Genomic DNA, 22,761 nt, shown 5'->3' on the forward strand with positions numbered 1-22,761 from the left:
CTACACAATTAAACTATTCCTTATTCAAATCAAATATACTGTGATTTGGCCTCACACTATTCAAAGGACTTTGGGCTTTTTGCAGGAAAAGATTCACACTTGACACCTGAGTATCCATGAGGATGCACACTGAACATATGCCATCTGTCCAATTCACATGAATTTGCATGGCTATGCATTTTCAACAAAGGGAGGGTGAATAGATGCAAATTTGCACAGGGAAAGTGAAGATAATTAAGCACTGATGCAAATGTGCAATAATTCACAGCAATTCACATAATACACTTATGGATAGACTAGGCCCTGGATCCTGATCAGCTATAGACAATGCTGGTCCCTCCACTTGTTTTAATGCAGCTCAAAATGAGATGATATCATGATGTAGCCTTATTCTGAAAACAGCAATAGGAGTTGTTTGTGTTAGATCAGCAGCTGGTTTGTCAGATATGTGCATTACACCATACCTTCCCGATTAGGTAGGGAAAGCCCCAGCTAATCCTCTGTAGCCCCATGTTTTCAGCTGCATTTAAAATATCCCATTCCCATCCCCCCCCCCTTTTCCCCTTTGTTGTTGGTTTACTTCAGTTGCTGCAAACTGAGTTGAAAATGCAAAAGTACTCAATTTGTACTCAATTAACTCAGCAAGAGAGAGAATAGAAAAGGGGGTGGAATCTCAGCCTTGCTGGTGGCCAGGCAATAGAGCCAATGTTAATGAGGAAGAATACACAAAACTACTATTTTAAGCAGGGAAACGCTGGAATTTATGCTGAATTTAGGAAGGGTAAGATTCCATCCTTTCCTTTCCTCTCCCTCCTACTGAGTTAACTGAATGCAAACTACTTTTTCACTTTGCACTTGGTTTACAGTAATTAAAGTAAGCTGAAGACAAAGTCAGAGGAGGAGACACTGGAGTTTATCAGACTAGGGAAATTGGAAATATAATCCAATGGCAATCTGAATGCAATCATGGGGTTTAATGTTATTGCGTGATAGACTACCACATGCAAATTCAGGCAATGGGAAGTCAGTCCGAACGCAATCATGAGGTTTCACATTACTGCGTGATAGACTACCACACACAATTTCGGGCAATGGCAAGCTATTTTCGGCCAATGGGAAGTCAGTTCGAATGCAATTCAAATTCACGTAAATTTGCTGAACTGGCAAATTCACATGAATACGTTCTGGTCCCACTTTCTTTTCATTTGAAATTAAGAGACATTCCTCCCATGTGATAAACTCCAATATAAAAGAAGCTGAGAAAGTGGGTAGCCTCAGATTACCCAGGGCTGTTCCTGCCAAACTGGGACAGTTGGGGCCATGTTATTGTTATATAATGTTATTCCCCAATGTGCTCCCAGTATGGGTTTGTGTAGGAGTATAAAACCCACCATGCTCCTCAACTTCCACTTGTTAAAATATATCTAAATATATCATGTGTAGCACATATACCAAAGAAACAAATAGATGCTGGAGACACAATAGAAGCTTCTGTCCGTAATCAAAACCATGCATTCCTTTGCAATGGCTTATTCAAACCTGTATTTTGCCTCTTCTAAAGAAATGTGTCATGGATGGTAAAGCACTATACATTTTTGCAAACAAAACATAAAGTCTCCATGACAACCTTAAGTCTAAGTGCAGATAAAATGGGCTTTGAAGTAAGAATGATGATCACCTCCTGTGTCTGATTATATCCTCTTGGATTTCACGTGTGCATTAACAGATTTTCCTCTTTATGCAGAGAATGGCTCCAAGTCTCTCTTCTACTGTAAGTTATACTGACCCCACCTTAGAGCCTGTAGCAACTCAACATTCAGCAGTACGTCAGAAGATAGTAGATTCACAGTTCAAATGCTATGAGAGGATGAACAGAACACCTCCTTACAAGAAAAAAGGTAAAAAGAAAAGCAAATTAGAAAAAACAATTTTAAATTACTTTGATGCATTTCTGAAATGCTATAAGAATGAAGGGGGAAAAATACTCTGTGCGAATAATCAGAGCTATAAGAACAAATGGACACATCTGTTGTTTTGTGATAAATGTAAGTTTGGAAATTACAAATGACTTTCTAAAGAGTGAAAAAAGTAAAGTTTTGCAATAGCTGGCCTACAGTGCAATCTTTTAGTTTTAAAGCTGATTGAGATGTATTAAATAGACAAAAAATCTTTTTAAAAATTGTACATTTCTCTGGAAGTACTTTTTCCCATGCTGGTCTTCTCTTCTGGAACTTCCATTTATGGCTCACTCATTTTTATTTCTACAAGCAATTGAGGTAATGGGTTTGGGTGTTATCCTTTATATGTTTACATTCTTATTATTGCTGTTATTGTAGTTGTCATCGTCATCATCATCTTCATATTTTCATCATTTATGTCCCGCCTTCTTCCTAACATTGGGAATCAAGGTGGGTAACAATGTACAATACATATCAAAATCTATAGAAAAACGTTGGCAAATATTGAGTCCCTGTACTGGAAGGAAGGCGGGGTATAATAAATATATTTTATATATATATATATATATACACACACACACACACACACACACAGAGCCTGAATGTGTTGGACTGACCTCCATGTAATGTGTTCCAAATAAGGATACTAGCTTTACAAACAGATGTGCTGTTTCATAAGACCTCTTTATATTTCAGACCATGTTGGCCTAAATACCCTAAAGGCACCAGATCTCATCTGATCTTGAAAGCTAAACAGGGTCAACCATGGTTAGTACTTGGATGGGAAACCACCAATGAATACTGGGTGCTGTGGGCTATATTTTAGAAGAAGACCCAGGCAAAACCACCTCTTATTATTCCTTGGCTTAGAAAACTCTATGAAGTTCATGGGGTAACCATAAGTTGACAAGCCATTTGAAGTCACAGAGATACACGCATTTGAGAACATGTGTCAGGAAGCCTATAACTCTGATTATCATACAATATAAAAAAGTAACCCTAACAAATGTTCTTAAAATATACCTGTTCTTTCTTGCAACTAAATGTTGCACATTGTCTAAGAGCAAGCTTCTGGATCTTGCTCTAAAGCTTTTCTTCTTAGTCCCAGTAGTGGAGCGCTTCAGCTTTTGTATCCAAAACCTGCAATGGCATCCCAGTCGCAACAAGAAGGGATTCCACCTCTCACCTTGACAACTTTCTTTATTTCTAGGAGCACATGCTGTTTCCCCCAGCAGGGATTGTAACAAAGAATTGATTTTGTGTAACAGAATGTGGCCATTTAGTTTAGCACACTCTTGTCGAATTGAAAATGCCACAGTCAAGAGTGTACAGCGGAGAATTAAACAGAAAAGATTTCACAGAACAAAACAAAGCTGAGGGGAAGCTGAGTGATTATTTTAATGAAGCAAGAAATAACTCAGGATAACCAATAAACTGTCTGAAAATGTACATCCCAAACAACTGAACAGAGACATAAAATTGATCTATTACTTTTTATAAAATGAGGTTGATGTGGAAGAGAAATCGATTTCCCTTATTCCTCTCGTGGCCCCATCCCCTGATGGTGAGGATTACTGAGGGTGTTGGGCTTTAGGTTGGGTATAATTATACATTGTTATAGTCCCATTTTAATACATTTAAGTGTTTAATATTTTTTAAGGGGGGGAAGGGAGTATAAATATTTATGTATATTTTATTCTGTAAATTTTTATGTTGTTCACCGCCCAGATTGGCTTTGCCACCGGGCGGTATAGAAATAAATATTATTATTATTATTATTATTATTATTATTATTATTATTATTATTTCCCCTATGTGAAAAAAAAGTATAATCTTTTGAAAAACAGGAATCTTTTTCATTTCACACAAAGAAAAATGTTACCAAGATTAGAAACCAAGACTACATAGTCATCCCTGCTGTATTTTAGAAATGTGTTTTAGTGGCTCTTGGGTTCCCCTGTCAATCTTTTCCATTGATACCGTGTGATAACTCTTTCCTTCCATACAAAATTCAACCCAAAGATGGTTGAAAATCCAATATTTGTCAGAAAGAAATATAGTGATGGTGTTGGATCCCACACAGAGATGCAGTTATGATTTATTAATAAACTAAACAAAAGGTTTAGCATGTTTGGATTTTCTAAGAGGAAAATATGTAGGTGCATGGATACATGACATAATGAGATAAATGCATTTGAAAAAATAAGACTTGACAGTTACAAAATAAATAAAATCATAATTACTGGGTATAATAGTAATTTTTAAAATGTCATTTCGGAAATGTTTACATCTCTAAAATTGGAACATTTCAGTCTAGTCACTTACTGGTTGCCAGTATTAATTCTCTATAGCCTTTATTCACTCTTAAAAACTAAATAGATGTTAATTTTACTGCTGCCCTTCTTTACATAATGCTGTGTAGGTTATAAGCTCTGGCCACCCAGTTCACACTCAGTCATCAAATCATATGTGTGTGTTTTTCACACATGACAGTAAAAAGAGTGGCCAAATGACTTAAAACAGTGAACTGGTGCAAGTCTGCAAGTCATTGCCTAGCAATCCATGGCGAGTTTCCAAGAAACAAGGAAACAGTTATATATAAATGTGATATTGGTTTTTGGCACATTAGACAAAAACTTTTTATTTAAAGTGGGGGGACACATGCATTGAGTTTCTAGTGTACTTTCTGGCCCTGAGGGAATTCTGTTTTACTGCTGATTTATAAAAAGGAGGCCCCATTCGACAAGAGCATTTGTGGGTGGAGAAGCAAAGATATTCCACAATATCCCAATATCCAAGACCAGAAAACACATGTTCCCATGATGTAGAACTTTTGAATCACTGCCACATAACCCCCCCTTTTTTGCCAAAATTGTGAAACAATTTATTGTTCTTAAAAATATATTCCTATGTTTTCTTTTTTAAAAAGCCACACACCTGTACATGGTAGGTGGCTTAAACTCTGTGGTATTATTTACAACTCCTCACATAACAAAGTCATAAAGTGCTTATTTTGAAGGACTAGTTCTGTGTGAATCCAACTTCAGGGGGTGGGTGAGCAAAATGAGGACATTGCCTCTCCAAATAAGATTTCTCTCACCACCCACCATGACGTTTTTCTTCAATCTCCAAATTTCTAGCATTGCAGAATGTAAGGCATTGAAAACTGTTCACACCTGAAACATTGATATGTGTTGTGTTTGCTTTCCCTTGGTAACTTTGCCTGCTTATTTTCTTTAGATGTCTAAATCAGGGGTAGGCAACCGTTTTGAGCCGGGGGCCGGGTTGCTGTCCCTCAGACAACTGGGGGGCCGAAGCCAAAAAATAAATAATTAAATAATTTTTTAAAAATTTAAATAAATAAATAAACCGGGACAAATGTAGGACAACATTTTCAAATGGTGGACACTTTTTTTAAAAAAAGTGGAGGACACGCAAAAAAAATTGCTGATTTTTTAAAAAATGTTAATATAAACACATGTTTCTGAGGCGTCTATAGACAATTGCCCCCCTTGCCCCTGAGAGGCCAAAGGCCCCAGCGGCAATCGGCAGCAGGACCAGGCTGGGGCCAGTCCCAAGGCCTCGCCAGGCCCCATCCGGCCCGTGGGCCACAGGTTGCCTACCCCTGGTCTAAATGCTTAACAGAGGTTTTAAGTTACTGCAATGTTAGAAATTTAAGAAGTCAAGGGAAAAAATCATTGGAGGGTACAGAATTCTTATGGGGAGGCAGTGTTTTCATTCTTCCACTCCCAGTTCTTGTAGCTACCTTTCTATGTGAAGTTTCCAACAAAACACGTTTCTGAGAGACTGAACTGTGCCATTGGTTTGGATAAGGGTTAAACACAGCTAGAAATTCTTCCCAAGTGACTTGGATTCAAATCATCCATTAAGCTTTCAAGGTGACCTAGCCCACTCCTACTCTTTTGGCTTATTTCCCCTCGCAGGCTTGCTGTGAGTAAATAGTAGGTAACTTCTAGCGTCTGATCAAGGATTTGGGGAGGGCTTTTCATAACATTCTCAGGCCCATTACAGACGGGCGTAAAATACGTCCTGGGGATGTACTAGGGTTAGGGAAAGCGCGTGCCTTACACACGCACCTAACCCTAGTACGTCCCCAGGATGTACAAAATGGCAGCTCCCTATACACATAGGGGCCGCCATTATGATGTCACGAATGCGCCGCCTCCAAACGGGGTGGCACGGACGTGACATCTTTGCACCGCACAAGGGCGCATAGAGCGCCCTTTCCGCAGCGCTAGAAGGAGCTCCGAAACGGAGCTCCTTCCACGATATGCATCGCTGGCACAGCCTTTAGATGGCTGTGCCAGCAACACAAGGGAGAAAGGGGCCAAGCGGCCCCTTTCTCCTCCTCGCCGCCACCGTTGGGTGTCCTTGGGGCATGAAGTCCCAGGGACACCCCTTTCCAGGCTGCGGGGAAGCAGCCTTTTGCCGCTTCCCTGAGGCCTGGAAAGCGGTGGATCGGGGCCTCGGAGGCTGCCACTCTGGCAGCTGAGGCCCCAATCCGGCGGGGAAAGGAGCACCTACAGGCCGCCCCAAAGGGGCAGTCTGTAACGCGCCTCAGTGAGCTGTCTCCCTCAGTGAACTTACTGCCTCTTCTGCCATTACTACCAATTATTGCTGCTGTTTTGAACAAATCATGAGATCACATGGCTCTTTGGAAAAGATGGTAAAGCCCTGTAAGGTTGAAGACAGTAAGAACATAGGAAGATCACATTTCAGGTGGATTGATTCAATCATGTAAACCATGGGCCTGAATTTACAATATCTCTTGGGTGTCTTTCATTTATAGGATTGCTGTAGCTCAAAGTATACTTATTATTATTATTATTATTATTATTATTATTATACTTTATTTATATAGCGCTGTAGATTTGCACACCGTTGTACATACAAACAATAAAACAGATACGAGTAAACCTGTCCAAGTCATACAAGCTAAGAAATAGTAGCATAATACATATAAATAGTACATAACAATACAGGAAGGGTTCAGTGAAACAGGCAACAAATTAAAAACGTCAAATAGCAAATAATAGTCACGCAATGCCTGGGAATGCTTCTCTGAACAGGATGGTCTTCAACTCAGTTTTGAAACTAGTTAAAAAAGTGATGACCCGTGCAGCTCAAGGGGGAAGGAGGTTCCAGGAGTGAGGGGTGGCAAGTGAAAAGGGATGAATCCAGGATGGGGCAGAGAAAATCCTGGGCTGAGACAGCAGACCTTGACTACCAGAATGGAGGGCCCGAGTGGGAAGGTGAGGAGTCAAGACCTGGAGATTCTTAGGAAGAATGTATTAATCAAATCAGCAAATAATCAAAGCTGCAAAAGTCAAAGGTGCAAATGTGGAGGACTGACTGTAATCAGTTCAAGAAAAGGTCAATTGGTTTCTTTTCTGAACAATAAAGCTTTATTCTTTCTGTATTTCTAGGATTATTCTGTAACCGGACATGGGATGGATGGCTATGTTGGGATGACACACCTGCTGGAGAATTTGCTGACCAAAATTGCCCTGATTATTTTCCAGACTTTGATCCAACTGGTAAAGTCTTTCTTTTTATCTTCAGCAAAAGCATGTAGGATTTTGATATGCAAAGAAACAGAAAGCTTTTCTTTTAAAAAAAATGATGTGTTAAATAACATTTATTTTAATGGTGTTGTTTGTTCTTAATGTTGCCTGTTTTTATAATCATTCTATTTTTAGTTGTAGTGAACTGAACAGCAGATGCTAAAGCTGGTTCCTTTTTGTAAAATGAATTTTGCTATTCCCAGGGGTTCTCTCCTATAATTCATAGTCCAAGACAACTTTATAAAGTTCTTGAAGATTTTTATGTTTAAAAAGGCTCAAAAACAATTTATTAAGCCTCTGAGGGCCCACTGCTCATTATTGCTTCATTCATAGACATGCTGGTTGCCCTGGACTGCATCCTTCAAAAGGGTTATAAAAGCCCTTATGCAAAGGAATCTTGTTGCAACTTTGAAATGAACTGAAAGAAGCAGGTAGCATGAGTTTTTGTAGACTTGAGTCTACTTCCTCAGATGCATGGAGTGGAGGGTCTAGGGACAGACTTGTATAAGCATGCTGTGTGTGAGAATAGCAATTGAAATGCAAACGTTGTGGGTGTGGAGATGAAGTGACATGTTTCATTTTAACAATGGTCAATGGTCATTGAGAGACAAAGACAGAATGTTGCCAAAAGCCAAGGTGAGTAGATAACCATATGAATCGTGGCAAAAGTACTGGAATGTAGTGTGGGAACCAGCAAGGACATGTGATGAAACCCCTAAATCTGACAAGTGCAGTTGTTCATGTATGTTTTAAAAATGTAAACAGAAAGAGTGGTCAATCCAATCTATCACAGTTCAGTTCATAGACAGACATGTTCTATCAGCAGAGCCTCTGGAAACGTCTACCAGTGAGTGACTCACTGGCATTTGTACACAAATGAAAAGTGTTTACTTCTGCACTGTAATATCCTGACCAGAAGCTGGACAAGTTGTCCTTTCGTTTAGAACCCAATGGATAGCAGGAATCTGCTTTTTGATGTCCCAAAAATTATTTTTTCTGAGGCTGATCAAAGGATGGAGTACAGCAGAAATAAAATAACCAGGAGCAAAAGAAATCAAAGTTTTTGTTTCTTTTAACTCCCCACTTGGACAAGTCACATTCTCTCAGCCTCAGAAGATGGCAGTGGCAAACACTGTCTGAACAAATCTTGCTGTGATACGTTTGCCTTAGGATCATCATGTGTTGGAAACAGCTTGAAGGCCCACAACAGTAAACAGGTCTAAATTGCTAGAGTGGGCAATATTTTTTTTTCTGTTGAAGGCCCTATTCTCACATTTTCTATTGGCTTCCAGCTGTTAGAGATTGTAGTAATCAGGGCCAAAGCCAAGCCATAATACTTTTCTGAGGCACTTTACAGACTGCCCAAAAAGGACGATCTGCCGGCACCGTCATCTGCTGTGCAGAGGAGCCCCAGCGGCCAAACCGCGCAGCTCCTTCGCACAGTAAAAAGAAGCCACAAAAAGCGGCTTCTTTTTGCGGCACGGAAATGGCATCACAAAGCGCCAATGGCGCACTTGCGGCATCATTTCTGCTGTGCAACGTGCGGACGCTAGGCGTCTGTGACGTCAAAATGGCGTCACCCATGTAGAATGGGCACTGCCATTTTGTACGCGCTCAGTGCATACTAGAGTTAGGGGCGTCCGGAAAGGGTCTTTCTCTTTAGACCCTTCACACATTGTTTTTTCTTGAGATTTTGGAAAGAGAACATGTGTCTTTATACAGAATGTGTAAAAGAAGTGACTTTATGACTGCATCTGCACTTCAAAAATCATGCAGTTTGACACCATTTTAACTGCCATGACTCAGTGCTATAGTATTCTGAAATTTGTAGTTTTGTGACCTATTTAGCCTTCTCCATCAGAGAGCTCTGGTCCCACAACAAACTACAAATCCCAGGATTCCATAGTACTGAGCCATGGCAGTTAAATAGTGCCAAACTGGATTGTTTCTGCAGTGCAGATGCAACCTATGTGAGGATTATCAGCATCATTTACCCCCCCCACCCCCACCCTTTTAAAAAAAAATGAACATAGATTATCCATCCATTTACACAGATATCTGGTCTGCCTGCTAATTTCTCTTTTATCTCACTTGTGACAGCATCTGCTAAAAGTAATAAGGCCAATGGCTGCATGCAGACCTAGAACCTCAGGTTGCAAATACTGCCATATAGAATGGGGGATATTGACTGCTTAACTTGTCACACAGAACCTAAGATTCCAGTTGGAATTCCCTTTCTACCCATCCATTAAATGCCTCAACATGTATTATCATTTGCAACACATAATCAAGCTAGAATGGGGAAGCAACCAACATTACTCTGAAGTCTTCCATGCTTGCCATAGGCCAGTGATGGCGAATCTTTTAGAGACTGAGTGTCCAAACTAAAAGGCATTCCGGCACTGGGTGTTACCCATTGCTGGGGTGGGACTTCTGAGAGGGGGGAATGGGACTTCTGCAGCAGGACATCTGCCCTCCGGGGGTGGGATTTCGGCTTTCTGGGGGTTGGACTTCTGCCTTCTAGGGGTGGGACTTCCAAGGCAGGACTTCTTCTCCCTGCCCTCCTGGGCCTTCAACTGCTTCTCCGGAAACAGCTGGGGGTCTGGGATGGCCAGGAAGAGTGTCTGTTCCTCCCCCTTCCCCTGCACCCTCCCGGGCCTTCAGCTGCCCCCAGAGAGGCAAGTGAAGGCCTGGGCCTGCTGGGAAGATGAGGAACATGCGCATGCATGTTCCTCCTCTTCCCTGCCCTCCATATGCCCTAAAATGGCTTTGTGTGCCATCTCTGGTACATATGCCATAGGTTCACCACCACAACCATAGGCCATTCCACCCATAAATTTCTTAAGGTGGTATTTTCATGAAGGAATGTGCATCTCATCCTGGGTGATCTTCACACATTTATTTTGCTGCATAAAAACATTGTAGGGACTTACCACTAAAGTGCTTCACATCACATTAACACTTGGTCGGTTCGTAAACCATTTGGCGATTGTGTTTCCTCACCAGTTTCCCTATTAGGTCTGTGGCTGCTTTGATGTATGATAAAAATACTCAAAATATCCACCCAAAGGAAGGTAGTTTTACCATACATCAAAGGAGTCACAGACACTATAGGGAAACTAGTGAGGAAACACAACTTCCAAATGGTTTACAAAGTGACCAAGAAAATCCAGCAAATGCTGTGCTCAGCCAAAGACAACAAAAACACTCTCACAGCCACAGGAGTTTACTCCATACCATGCAGCTGCGGACAAGTCTATATAGGGACCACCAAATGCAGTGTGCAAACAAGAATCAAGGAACACGAGAGACACTGAAGACTGGGTCAGCCAGAAAAATCAGCAGTAGCAGAACATGTTATAAACCATCCTGGGCATGCTGTTTGAAAACACTGAAATTCTGGACCATGCCAACAACTATCAGGTCACAATGCACAGAGAAGCCATTGAAATCCACAAACACCTGGACAACTTCAACAGGAAAGAGGAAACCCTTAAAGTGAGCAAAGTTTGACTACCAAGTCCTGAAAAACAGCAAGATTAAGACTCAGCAAATGCAAATGAAAACTCTCCCAGGGTCAGGGGATTCCCAACAGACAATGATCACTAATTAAGCAGACACTAATCCTCTTTGCATATCCTCCCACCCTGAGGCCTGACCATCAACAACAAAACAATACACAGATTAACATGCAAATCACTCCTCCCTATTCAGGGTCACACACTATATATATCCCACTCTCTTCTATGCCAGCATTCTATGAAGATGCTAGCCACAAATGCTGGCAAAATGTCAGGAATAAACTATTCTAGAACATGGCCACATAGCCCGAAAAACCCACAAAAATCCACTGATGGTTTGTTTTCAGTGTTATCCATCAACATTTATTTTCACTCTTAGCATTCCCCACTCTTTTCTGTACCCTCCTGTATTTTATCCACTTGGCTCTGTTCTCTTACATCTCTGTCCTGCTCATAAACTTTTGTTTCAATGGGAGAGGCTTTTTTGATGATTGTTTATCAGTTGTCAGAGGTACATATAACAGTTGCTGGGCAAGTTAGCATGCAGCTCAAAATGGACTTCACAAGTGACTGATCTTCACTGGAAGATGTAATCAGATGTGGCTGAATCAGGAATTTTTGTGCTGACTACAAACCAGTGTTGCTAATTACCACTTGCTCAAGGCTGCAAGAGTAGTTTCACTGTGCTGAAGCAATTTGTTAGGTATTGGGTGCATCCAGAGCAGCAAAAGATGTGGAACCTGCCAAGACAGATCATCTTAGGTATCATGGATGGTCCTGTGTCTCCACATCTAGGCAGGGTTCATCTTCTCCCTTTTCTTTTCAGCACTAGTTGGAGCAGAGGTGAATGTGGTATCCTGACCTGTTCAAAGACAGCGTGGAACAAAAAGCAAGCTTACGAGACCCAGAAATAAAAAGATCTTATTATCTGAGAATCTACTGTCTTCCTTTGGCGGGCCACAGATACTAATACTTACCAGTATTTGCATTTTATGTCTTTACATTCAATTTCCATGGACTGTACTGCCAGCTAGCTCTCACTCACGGAATTCACCTAGTCTTCTAAAACAGTTCTCACACTCAAACTGAAAATAAAAACATCCCTTACTGTAGGCCTTGTGTCAGGCCCTTCCATGTCTCCCAACATTAAACAGCCTGGCAAAGAATCCCATGCTTATTTTCAATGAATGATCAAAGAAAATAAAGGATCCAGTGCTAGATACATATGCTGGGTCTCTAGAACTGGGTAGCCTTTCTCTAGTACTAGGAGAAGGATGCCCAGATTTAACTCTGACCAATGGTTAATGGTATGCGTATGGGTTTTCCCCCCAACACTAAGAAAGGATGGTTCTAGCTATAAGCAGCCTTCTTCTAATACTGTGGGATGAATATTAGTTCATAAATCCAATGAGTGGTCAGAGATAATAGCAGAGGTTCCCAGTATTAAAAGAAGGCTCAGTTTCTTTAATGGCGAGAGAGTCTGTCCCTTTTCATAGAAAGCAACTATGGGACCCAAAATAAGGGGCCCATGTGATGTGACATGATGGTGCTTTGGAGGAAAGGAGCTCCCCCTTGACATCCTCTGGCCCCTAGCGGGTGATTTGGAAGTTATCCACAATGTAGTTTCACCTTTCATATTCTGTTAGACATGATGAATAACACATTCCAAACCACAAGCAAGTACTTTGGCATGGAGCTTTATTTTGTATGCTTTGTATGGTTTCTACCACTGCAAGTGTAGTCATATGTTTTATATCCTATACATGATCCTATACATTTTTATAACTTATTTTTAGGACAAAGCATTGCATTGTAGAAACTTTGGTGGTAAAATGGACTGGGGTGGGTGGGTATTGTAGAATACAGCTGTTTCCTTCAAGCTCAAAGTTCAATATTCTGTGGCTATTGGTTGACATGGTCCTGCCCATTTTTACAGAACAGTTCAAGAAGAACATTGGGAAGCTATCAGTAACCTGGGCCATGTGGGGACACTTCCCTATCTTCCTAAGTGTACTTTGTGTTCCTAAGGGAACATAAAGAAAGGGGGAAAGCTACCAATGATCAACTGTATTCTGCAAAAATGGCTGTAACTACAGAGCTTGGAAAAGTTATAACTATGCTGGCTGGGGACTATTGGGAGCTCCTGTCCAAAAAAAGGTAACTTTTCCAAGCTGCAAACAGCTGCAGAAAAAGTGGTAAAGGTAACTGAATAGAGGTATGGGTGGGAGACTGAACAGTGTAGTAAGTGAACTCAGTGTAGTTCTTGTTGTGATTGTGTGCCTTCAAGTTGTTCCTGACTTACAGTGACCCTAAGACAACTCTATCATGAGGTTTTCTTGTCCTGAGGCGGAGTGTATGACTTACCCAAGGTCACTCAGTGGGTTTCTATGGCCAAGCAGGGATTCGAACCCTAGTCTCCAGAGTTATAATCCAGTGCTTAAGCCACTATACCACACTGGCTCTCCTCCACCCCAAACATTAATGTGGAATCCAGTGTCTCAAACTGTAAACAAGACAGTGCTGTAAATAGGTTAATTTTTGGCTCAGTTCTGTCTTTCAAATCATTATCTGTACTCTGTGTGACATTACCAGCAGAACTTGGCTCATATAATATAACAAAGATGAACTGAGAGTGTAAGGTTAGTCATGCAGTTCAGCAGATTGCTGTGATCCATCCAGTTTTCACCAAAATGTCTAGGGTCAAAAGGGGCAAATTTTTAAATGGAATAGGAAAATGATCTTTTCTACTACATAAAGGAAAGAAGGAAGGAAAGCAGGCAGGCAGAAAGTGACACTACTGCTTGAACGGGAAGAAAGGTTCAGCAAAGTACATATTATCTCTGACCTTACATTGACTACTCCTGGCTTACAGCCATCCTGGTTTAAACACATGACACCTTTTCTCATCAAATAAATGGCAGCATCAATTGAATCAGACAGTTTTAAACCCCTCCTGCTTTCATTCTGCACAGTGGATTGGGACAAATCTTCAATACTGAGGTACTTAAAAGTTCCAAAACCTGTCTTATAGCTCCTTATTATGACCCTTTAGTATAGAAAGTTGTCAAGGAAAATGTCCTCTGATTGATTATCCTTGCACATTGCCAGTGAGTCAGACTCACTGAATGGGGCCTGGGGAAAAAGAGACATACAGTTTAGACTTCATAATTATTAGAACAAAGGTTTGTTTTTTTTCCTTTCCTCCAAAACTCCCCCCAGAAACACTGTTTTTCTAGCCTGCTGAAGCAACATCTTTCTCCGGTCACTGGAGAAGAGGAATGGCTTCTGTTACTGTAATGATCTCTTGGATATCAATAGGAGGACATTAGGCAAAAACATGGTACATTGCGTTCTATCGTATCATCACTTTTAACCTCTATTTAAGACTTCAAATGCTTTCCAGCTTTTGATAGTATCTGGCAACACATGTATTAGTAAAGATTGTCAGAAAGTATCTAAGATGATCTGCAAGTTAAATTGATGGGTGGCAACAAGAGTGTGTTCTTTTCCTGTATATTGCCTGGGCACGTATTCACATTTGAACTTTGGATCCCAAGAGCTATTGTACTGAAATGTAGTTATTCCAGAAGACATTTCATTTGGACTGTGTAGAATGTGTTTATTCCAAAGGTTTCTATATAAAGTATGTTCCTGGTCACAGAAAGTGAACACATTCCCTCAGCATAGGAATGTCAGCATGTCTTCTTCTTTGGGTGGAGGATACATGAGGAACTATGTACACACACACACACACACATACACACACACACTTTGTTAAGTTTATATCTCACTTTTCCACCAAGCGCTACAAACACTAATGCTGCAACTATAATAAAATGTAATAAACAGCCATGAAATCTAAAGGGAAACAAGTAAAAAAAGGACATGTGAAATGTCGGTAAAACAACCAGTAAAAAGTTGTTTCCACCTATGCATGTATCCGCTTACAGGCCCAAGGCTCTATCTAACTAGGGTCAGTGTTGTCCCCTACGCTTTTTAACATCACATGAAGCTGCTGGGAGAGGTCATCAGAATTTGGGAATCTAGCTCTCCTTTACAACAGATGCCAAGGAGGCTGTGGAAGTCTTGAAGGACTGGATGTAGGTGAATAGACTGTGGCATAATCCAGATAAGACAGAAGTGTTGTTGGTCAATAGGATAACCAAACTGGGTTGGGGTCACAGTCTGTTCTGTATAGTGTTGTACCTCCCATCTGAAAGATTGGGTTTGTAGCTTAGGGGTGCTCTTGGACACATCACTATTCCTGGAAAACCAGATTAATGTGATGGCCAGGACCATCTTGTCTAGCTTCAGCTAGTGTGTCAGCTGCATCCTTTCCTGGGGAAGGCAGATCTGGCTACAGTAGTTCATGCCTCAGTTACCTCCTTATTAGACTCCTGTAATGCACTATATCTGGGGATGCCCTTGATAAGTGCTTGGAAGCTGCAGGTAGTGCAAAAATGCAACAACTAGATTGGTATTAAGTGTAAATTTCAGAGACGATATAACACCAGTCTTGCAAGAACTACACTGACTTTCAATTTGCTTCTGAGCTCAATTCAAGGTGCTAGTTTTGATCTACAAAGCCTTAAACAGCTTGGAGCTACAATATCTGACAGACTACCTCCTCCCCTATGAGCCCGCCAGAAATTTGAGATCATCAAAGGAGGCCCTGTTGTGTGTCCCAACATGTCATAAAGGTAGGTTGGTGGATACACGCAACAGGGCTTTCTCTGTAGCAGCACCCTGACTGTGAAACCCATGGAAGAAAGTTAGGCTGGCTCCATATCTTTTAAGCTTTCGGCGGGCAGCTAAAACAGTGCTGTTCTGCCTGGCATTTAATGCTTGAAATGTCTAGAAAATTCTGTATTTTGTTTTTGTTGAATTTTATTGAATCTGCTTTGTTTTTATTGAATTTTAAGACTTATCCTCTGAATAAACTTTGTTATTGTTTTTTCATACTTACGAGATTTGGCATAAAATGGGAAAAGATTTGGTTCTAGCGTTAGTTCTGTTTTATTTACCACTACTTTGGTTCTGTTACAACAAGAATCCTGTGGCTAAAAAGAATGATAATTTAGTATCTAGCTTATGCCATAAAAAATAGTTCACCTGGTCTCATTTTTAAAGTCCTATGGCTCTTTTTCCCCTCTTTTGGTTGGGTTCTATGTACTGTAATGTCATGTATTTTTCCCCACATAAATCATTTTAACCAAAAGCAGCATGTATCACTAATAAATCATGTTCAGCAAAGAGACTGACTGTTATATGTGCTTGAACCAGATAAACTGTGATTTGTGACTGGGCATGTATAACAACAGATAGCTTTCAGAGAATACTTGTATTGCGTGTATACAGTTTTGCCTCAATAACCACTTGACCATGAATACTAATAAGAATAATAATTCTGCACTAAAGCATTTCAAGAGATGTTGGGAAACTGTACATGCAGTTTTAACCTTCAGCATTAGATCTTCACTCCAATCAACATTTGACCATGATTTAAAAAGCTCTCATGCCAGGAATTATATTAATTTTAGGAGGAAAGCAACAATAGTTTTACATTAAAATTGACCAAGATTTCTCCCGCCCCTTTACCTTCTTTTTATTATGTTTTTTTTTCTTGCTATCACTTCAGATGTGAAGTGTCATGAGGGAGTTACTGGGGCACTGTGCTAAGGCTCTGCACCACAAAACAAATAAGCAAGAAGACATTATTGTTGAATGGGAATGGCAAGATATGAGCACTTTAGGGAAAACATTTAAAAGGTTCTTTGGGGCCTCTAGTGGGTTTGAGAGAAATTCCAATGCACCCCCCCCCCCACACAACTACTTTAGGTGAAGGCAGATTTCTTTTAAATGGCCTAAAGTGTTGCATGTATTTTAAGAAGATTTAAAAACTGGTATGCCAAGGGGGTTGAAAGAATTGGGGAGACTGTTTGCAACCCTGGACCCACTCCTATTCTTGAAGGAAAAAAGTTTTAAAAAAGGAAACCATCCAATAATCTTAAAAATTATTAAATTCAGCCATTCATCCCCTGAAACTCTCCAAATATCTCCTCACTGTTTTCACGTAAGTAAGGAGGAGCCAGCATGATGTAGTGGTTTGAGCATTGGACTACAACTCTTAAGAACATGTCCCCGCTTGGACATGAAAAACCACTGGGTGACCTTTAGCATGTCACAGTCTCTTAGCATCAGAAAAACATGAACCACCCCCACCCCTTGAATAAATCTTGCCAAGAAAATCCCATGGTAGAGTAGCCTTTGGGTTGCCATAAGTCAGAAACAAGTTGAAGGCATGTAACAACAAAGGAAGAGTGGATATTCAGCCCAGTTTAAGATAAAATATAAAAATAAAAGTATTTATTTGTAGTCAGTTATAGCAGGACTGGCCACTACCATCCCTTATTCTCTTGATGATTTTCACAGTACTTCAAAGATTCAGGGAATATTAAGTAAATTAAGTAAAATTTATAAAAATAGTACGGGTCTATGTTGGAGGTGTAACGGTAATGTTGGATCTTTCTATCACATGTGGTGGACATGCCCTAAGGTAAAAATCTTTTGGAGTGGGATTTGGGAGACCATACAAAAGATATATCAAATTGAATTGAAGCTGGATCCTGAGTTGGTCTTGTTAAATATGACAGATAGTAAGGAAATAAGACAGAAATTACAACCGATATTGTATTTAATAACAAGCACAAGGATGTCTCTAGCAAAAGTTTGGAGAAATTCGGAAGTCCCCACGATGGATACATGGCTTTATAAATCTTTGGAAATAGTGGAAATGGACAAAATTACAATGGCACTAAGAGATAAAGCCAAAGAGACAAATGAAATTTGGGACCCATTGATGAAATACTGTAAAGACAGATGGACAACACAATATAACCCTCTCAGTAATCTTTATTTCTTATTATTATTCTTTCTGATCAAACAAAATTTTTTGTGTTTATATCAGTTGGGGTGGAGAATTAAGGAAAAAGCTTAGTTTAAAATGTAATCTTTGGTGTTATTAAAGCATAGAAACATATATATACACACAGAAAGTGTGTTATGAAGGATCATAGTTACACAAAGATTATGTCTAAATAGAGAAATATATTTGAATAGCTGTTAAGAAAGTATTTACTGTAATCAATCATAGGGGGGTAATTACAAGAACTTATGTGAAAGAATGAGGGAAAGCAACTGTTTTGTTGGTGTATATATTGTAAACTTTAATAAAGACTATTTAAAAAAAGATTCAGGGAATAATTAATATAACATGTTACAAAAAGATATTTGGATACGTATGTAATGGCTTGTTATTTTCCTGATTCAAAATGAAGTTTAGCATGTCATAATCAGTCTCACTGAAGTGGGAAATAAGATCTAAATGTCAGTTAAATTAATTAGACGTTTAAAAACTAATGAGGTTTAGCACAGACTTAGGCTTCCTAAATTAATTGCGTCTCTCACATTTTTGATTCACAGAAACAGCAACAAAGTACTGTGATAAGACAGGAACCTGGTTCCGCCATCCTGAAAGCAATCGAACATGGTCCAACTATACACGATGCAACTCTTTCACAAATGAAAAGCGTAAGGTGAGCTATTTAAAGTTTAGTACACCTATTTCTACCTGATTTTTATTCTATACCTTTTAAAGGCAAAGGTAGTCCCTTGACATGAATGTCTAGTCATAACTGACTGTATGGGGCAATGCTCCGTTTCTAAGCAGAAGAATCAGCGTTGTCCGAGGATTGCTCTGGTGGTCATGTGGCCAGCATGATTGCACTGAACACTGTTACCTTCCCACTGAAGGTATCTATCTACTTGCATTTGCATGCTTTTGAACTGCTGAGTTGGCAGAAGCTGGGACTATTGATAGGAGCTCACTCCATTGTGTAGCACTCAGGCCTTGAACTGCCAACCTTCCCATCTTCCAATCATCAGGTGTTTTAACCATTAAGTCACTGCATCCCTCTATGCTTTTTAGGGATGGGAAAATATTTGAAAACATTTGGGAAATGGTTGGACAATGTTTGGTTCTGGAGTATCAGGAAATCATGATGAGAATCTTGGACTGATAAGCATTTTCACAGTTCAGGACTTATTCAGTACAGAATCCACACAATATTTTTGCACAAAAAGCAAGCTTTCATGCACAAGAAACAACAGAAAATATTTCTGCACAGAAATGTTATTTTCTGTCCAGAAAATTCTGTATTCTGTGCAAAAAAACCATAGACATTTTATGCAGAATAAATCCTCCAAGTGTTGCCTCAGAAGCCTCACAGTCTAGCTTACAGGTTCTATATCCTGAAGGGTGATGGTTTAAAATGAAAGAAATATCCATCCTGGTAATTGTGCATGCCAAATAATGTGTGTAATGTGCAGTTAACCAGGATTAGTGATAGAATGAGGGATGCCCCAGGCAACAACCAACACACACTTTGTTGATCTCAGTCAATCATTTTGTTGACTTGGCACTGATTTTGTACATTTTCTTCATAAACCAAAACAACAACAACGACAATAACATACACACAAAAAGCAATCACCAGCTCTTAATCCATTTTTACTCATAATGTTGCAAAGTTATAAGCTGTCATGTTACAAGAATGTGCAAGGAATTTGGGGAAATGAGCATTTAATGTAGACTTTTTCTAGTGTGCACTACCTGTAATGGCTGCACTTTGTATATCAGTTCTGGGCAAATGGCTGTGGTTAAAAAAACTGTGAGTACCAGAATGGTGTAGTGGTTGGGGTGTTGGACCAGGATCCTGGAGACCAGGATTCAAATCCTGCTCATTCATGGAAACCCACTGGGTGACCTTGGGTAACTCATATTGTCTTAGCACCACAGGAAGACCATGTCAAACCCTCTCTGAACAAATCTTTCAAAAAACAAACAAACCCTATGATGGTCTCAGGGTTGCCATAAGTCAAAAATGATTTGAAGATACACAATAACAATAACATAGAAAAATATAGACATTGCAAGCACATGCAGAAAAACAGCACAGACATGCTTTAGTCAGTTGGAAAAATGCATACAAACAGTGTGCATATGTTATAAAATGTGCATATTTTAAGACATTTTCAGTCTGAAATCAAGGTGCTTGTGATCACATGTAAAGCCCTAAGTGGCCTGGGGCCTCTGTACTTGAGGGAGTGCCTCTCTCCATATGTGCTCCTCCATGTTCCTCCAGTGAGGTCAATAGACCATGTTGGGACATAGGAGTGGGCCTTCTCAGCAATGGCACCCCAACTGTGGAATGCTCTTTCCCTGGAGACCCAACTGGTGCCAACACTCATGCCATTTTGGTACTTCTCTGGCTTCTTTATTAGGTTTCAGGCCGAATAAAGTAAAGCTTTGAAAGCTTGCATGATGTTAGTTGGCTAATAAAGGTATTACACTTCTGTGGATTTTGGATTTCATTGTAATTAGATACCTTTGACATGGTAATGTGAATTCACTTGTACCTGTATAAACAGAAATTGACAGCAATATATGAAATATAGCACCTGATTAAGCCTGTGGGAGAGTCCTTAGCTCTCAATTTGTTCTTTCATTGTGAAGTTTATAATCGCTTAAGGGGCCCTAGCTTTTATTTTTATATGCTTTTATTTTTCACTATTATTCCTAACTCTCTCTCTCTCTCTCTCTCTCTCTCTCTCTCTGTGTGTGTGTGTGTGTGTGTGTGTGTGTGTGTCTGTGTCTGTGTGTCTGTGTGTGTGTGTGTGCTTTGAACTCACAGACTGTTGTGGGTTGAATTACTTCCCTTTTGGAGGACTTCCCTTTTGCCACCATTTAGACTGAGCAGTGGCCTACTCATTATGTCATAATGTGGAAATGTCTAATTAGGTTTATATAAGATGGCCTTTAATATACCCAGAAAATTCATGACCCTTTGCCACAAGAAGTATTAATATTCACAAAAGCATTCAGGGAACATCTATACAGATTTTCATTTTGCCAGATGGTAGATTAAGGAGGGGAGATCAAGTATGTCATTCATGGGTAGAAATCTTACTATTACTTATATTAGACATACAGAAAAATAAAACAGAAATACTGTGCAGCAGAGCATGGGTGTTGCTTTGGACAAATTCCAGGCATCTGAACGCAATTACCGTTCATCGGAGTAAAATTAAAAAAAAAAATACACACATACAGCAAGATTCTCTAGAAAATGTATTCCTGTTTTCTTCCCTTCATTTCTGTTCAGCTTTTTAGTAATTTTTTTATTTGTGCCTTTCAGTTATTTTGTTCAGCAAAAATGATCGAAAATGTCTCTACATTTTTATATAAAGAATGACTGCAAGAAAACTGAGTAATTAGGAGTATGCAAGGCAAGAATTGAAGAGGCTGAGCTAGGCTTAGGGCTTTACACAGTTAAAATTCTGTTTATTCCAATCAAATAGACAGATCCAGCCACACAGGATTCGAAGGAACTCAGTCTTTTTGCAGGGGAAGGGGCGAAAAACTTCATAAAATCTGCTGGAAAAGGATTCATGAGTTTTAGCACAGTAAAATCCATGTGTGCCCATGAGGAGTATTGAATGTGTGGCCAGATGGCCACTTCAATGGCTGCACAGTTTCAGCAGAGGGAAGGCAAACAGATGCAGATTTTCGCTGGAACTTGAAGGCATGTGTTGATCCAAATGTGCAAAAATCCACAGCAGTTTGCATAATGTGTTTTTGTGTTGACTAGCCCTTACTTTATTCCAGGCTAACAAAGATGAGCTTGCATCATTAACTGCTTGTTTAAATCCAGTTGTGATGCATCATAAAACGCTGGCAAACATTTAATCCAAATGCAACGTATCTCCCTGTCCTTCTAGGCCATGCATGCCCCCCATTAATTGGAGTATAGGGGGCTGCCATGGTCCCCCAGAAACCTTGAGGGACTGTAATCCTCCCCCACCAACCCTCCGAAAAAATAACAATTGCTCCCAAATAGCCTCAAACTCCCTCTAAGGGAAGGAGGCATATTTGCTATCTTTAGGAGGGGATCTCTTGGTCATTTTATGCCCATTAATATGCCCACCCCTGCTCTATCAATTCACCAGTTGTGTATGCAAGAAGGGGATCACAATTTAGGTTGTTCTTCCAAGTCCACTCCACCCTGCAAATTCCCTAAATTGTAGAGAAATAAATCTTATGGAGAAGAGATGCTAGAGGGAGAGGTGGGAATTATTATTATTATTATTATTATTATTATTATTATTTGCAAAGAATTGTTTTGCATGGAGAAGCATGGTATCCTGTAATCCTTTATCTGCAATCTGAAACAGTATGTCCCAGATACAGGTTTACCGACTTTGTGACGACTTAACAAGATGAGGAAAAGCGGGTTTCAAATAAATAACTGCACAGTTGATTTGATAAAAAGCCACCCAAGAGTAGCAGCTCACTGTTGTAAATACTGGAAGTAATAATTAAACGTACTGTCTAAAAGTCCTTCACTAATAATGTTGAGTTGCTATGGAGTCAGGATAAGGCTCTCTGCTTTTACTCCAGAGCTTGTAAAAATTACTCGGTTAGACTATACTCTGGCCATGCTGTCTGGGAGATTCTGGTGACCTCTTGCCTGGGAGAAATTGTGTTTTACCCCTGAATATAACTTGGTTTGACATCTAGCAAATTATATTTTTGAGAAAACATGCAAGTGGACAAAGTTCCATTACCCTGAATCTTAT

General features: G+C 39.9%; 1 protein-coding gene across 1 annotated transcript in view; it reads left to right on the forward strand.

The window, feature by feature from the left end:
• CALCR (calcitonin receptor) overlaps positions 1 to 22,761 on the forward strand; it is a 79,626-nt gene that overhangs the window by 7,832 nt on the left and 49,033 nt on the right. Inside the window, exons 2-4 of the mRNA XM_089531389.1 lie at positions 1,745 to 1,898; positions 7,406 to 7,516; positions 18,547 to 18,659. Coding sequence (XP_089387515.1) covers positions 1,745 to 1,898; positions 7,406 to 7,516; positions 18,547 to 18,659 — 378 coding nt within the window. The remainder of the gene's footprint in view (positions 1 to 1,744; positions 1,899 to 7,405; positions 7,517 to 18,546; positions 18,660 to 22,761) is intronic.

The sequence above is a fragment of the Sceloporus occidentalis genome, unplaced genomic scaffold, assembly GCF_023333645.1.
Source record: "Sceloporus occidentalis isolate IW3139 unplaced genomic scaffold, rSceOcc1.0.p SCAF_7, whole genome shotgun sequence".
Classification (NCBI taxonomy): Eukaryota; Metazoa; Chordata; class Lepidosauria; order Squamata; family Phrynosomatidae; genus Sceloporus; species Sceloporus occidentalis.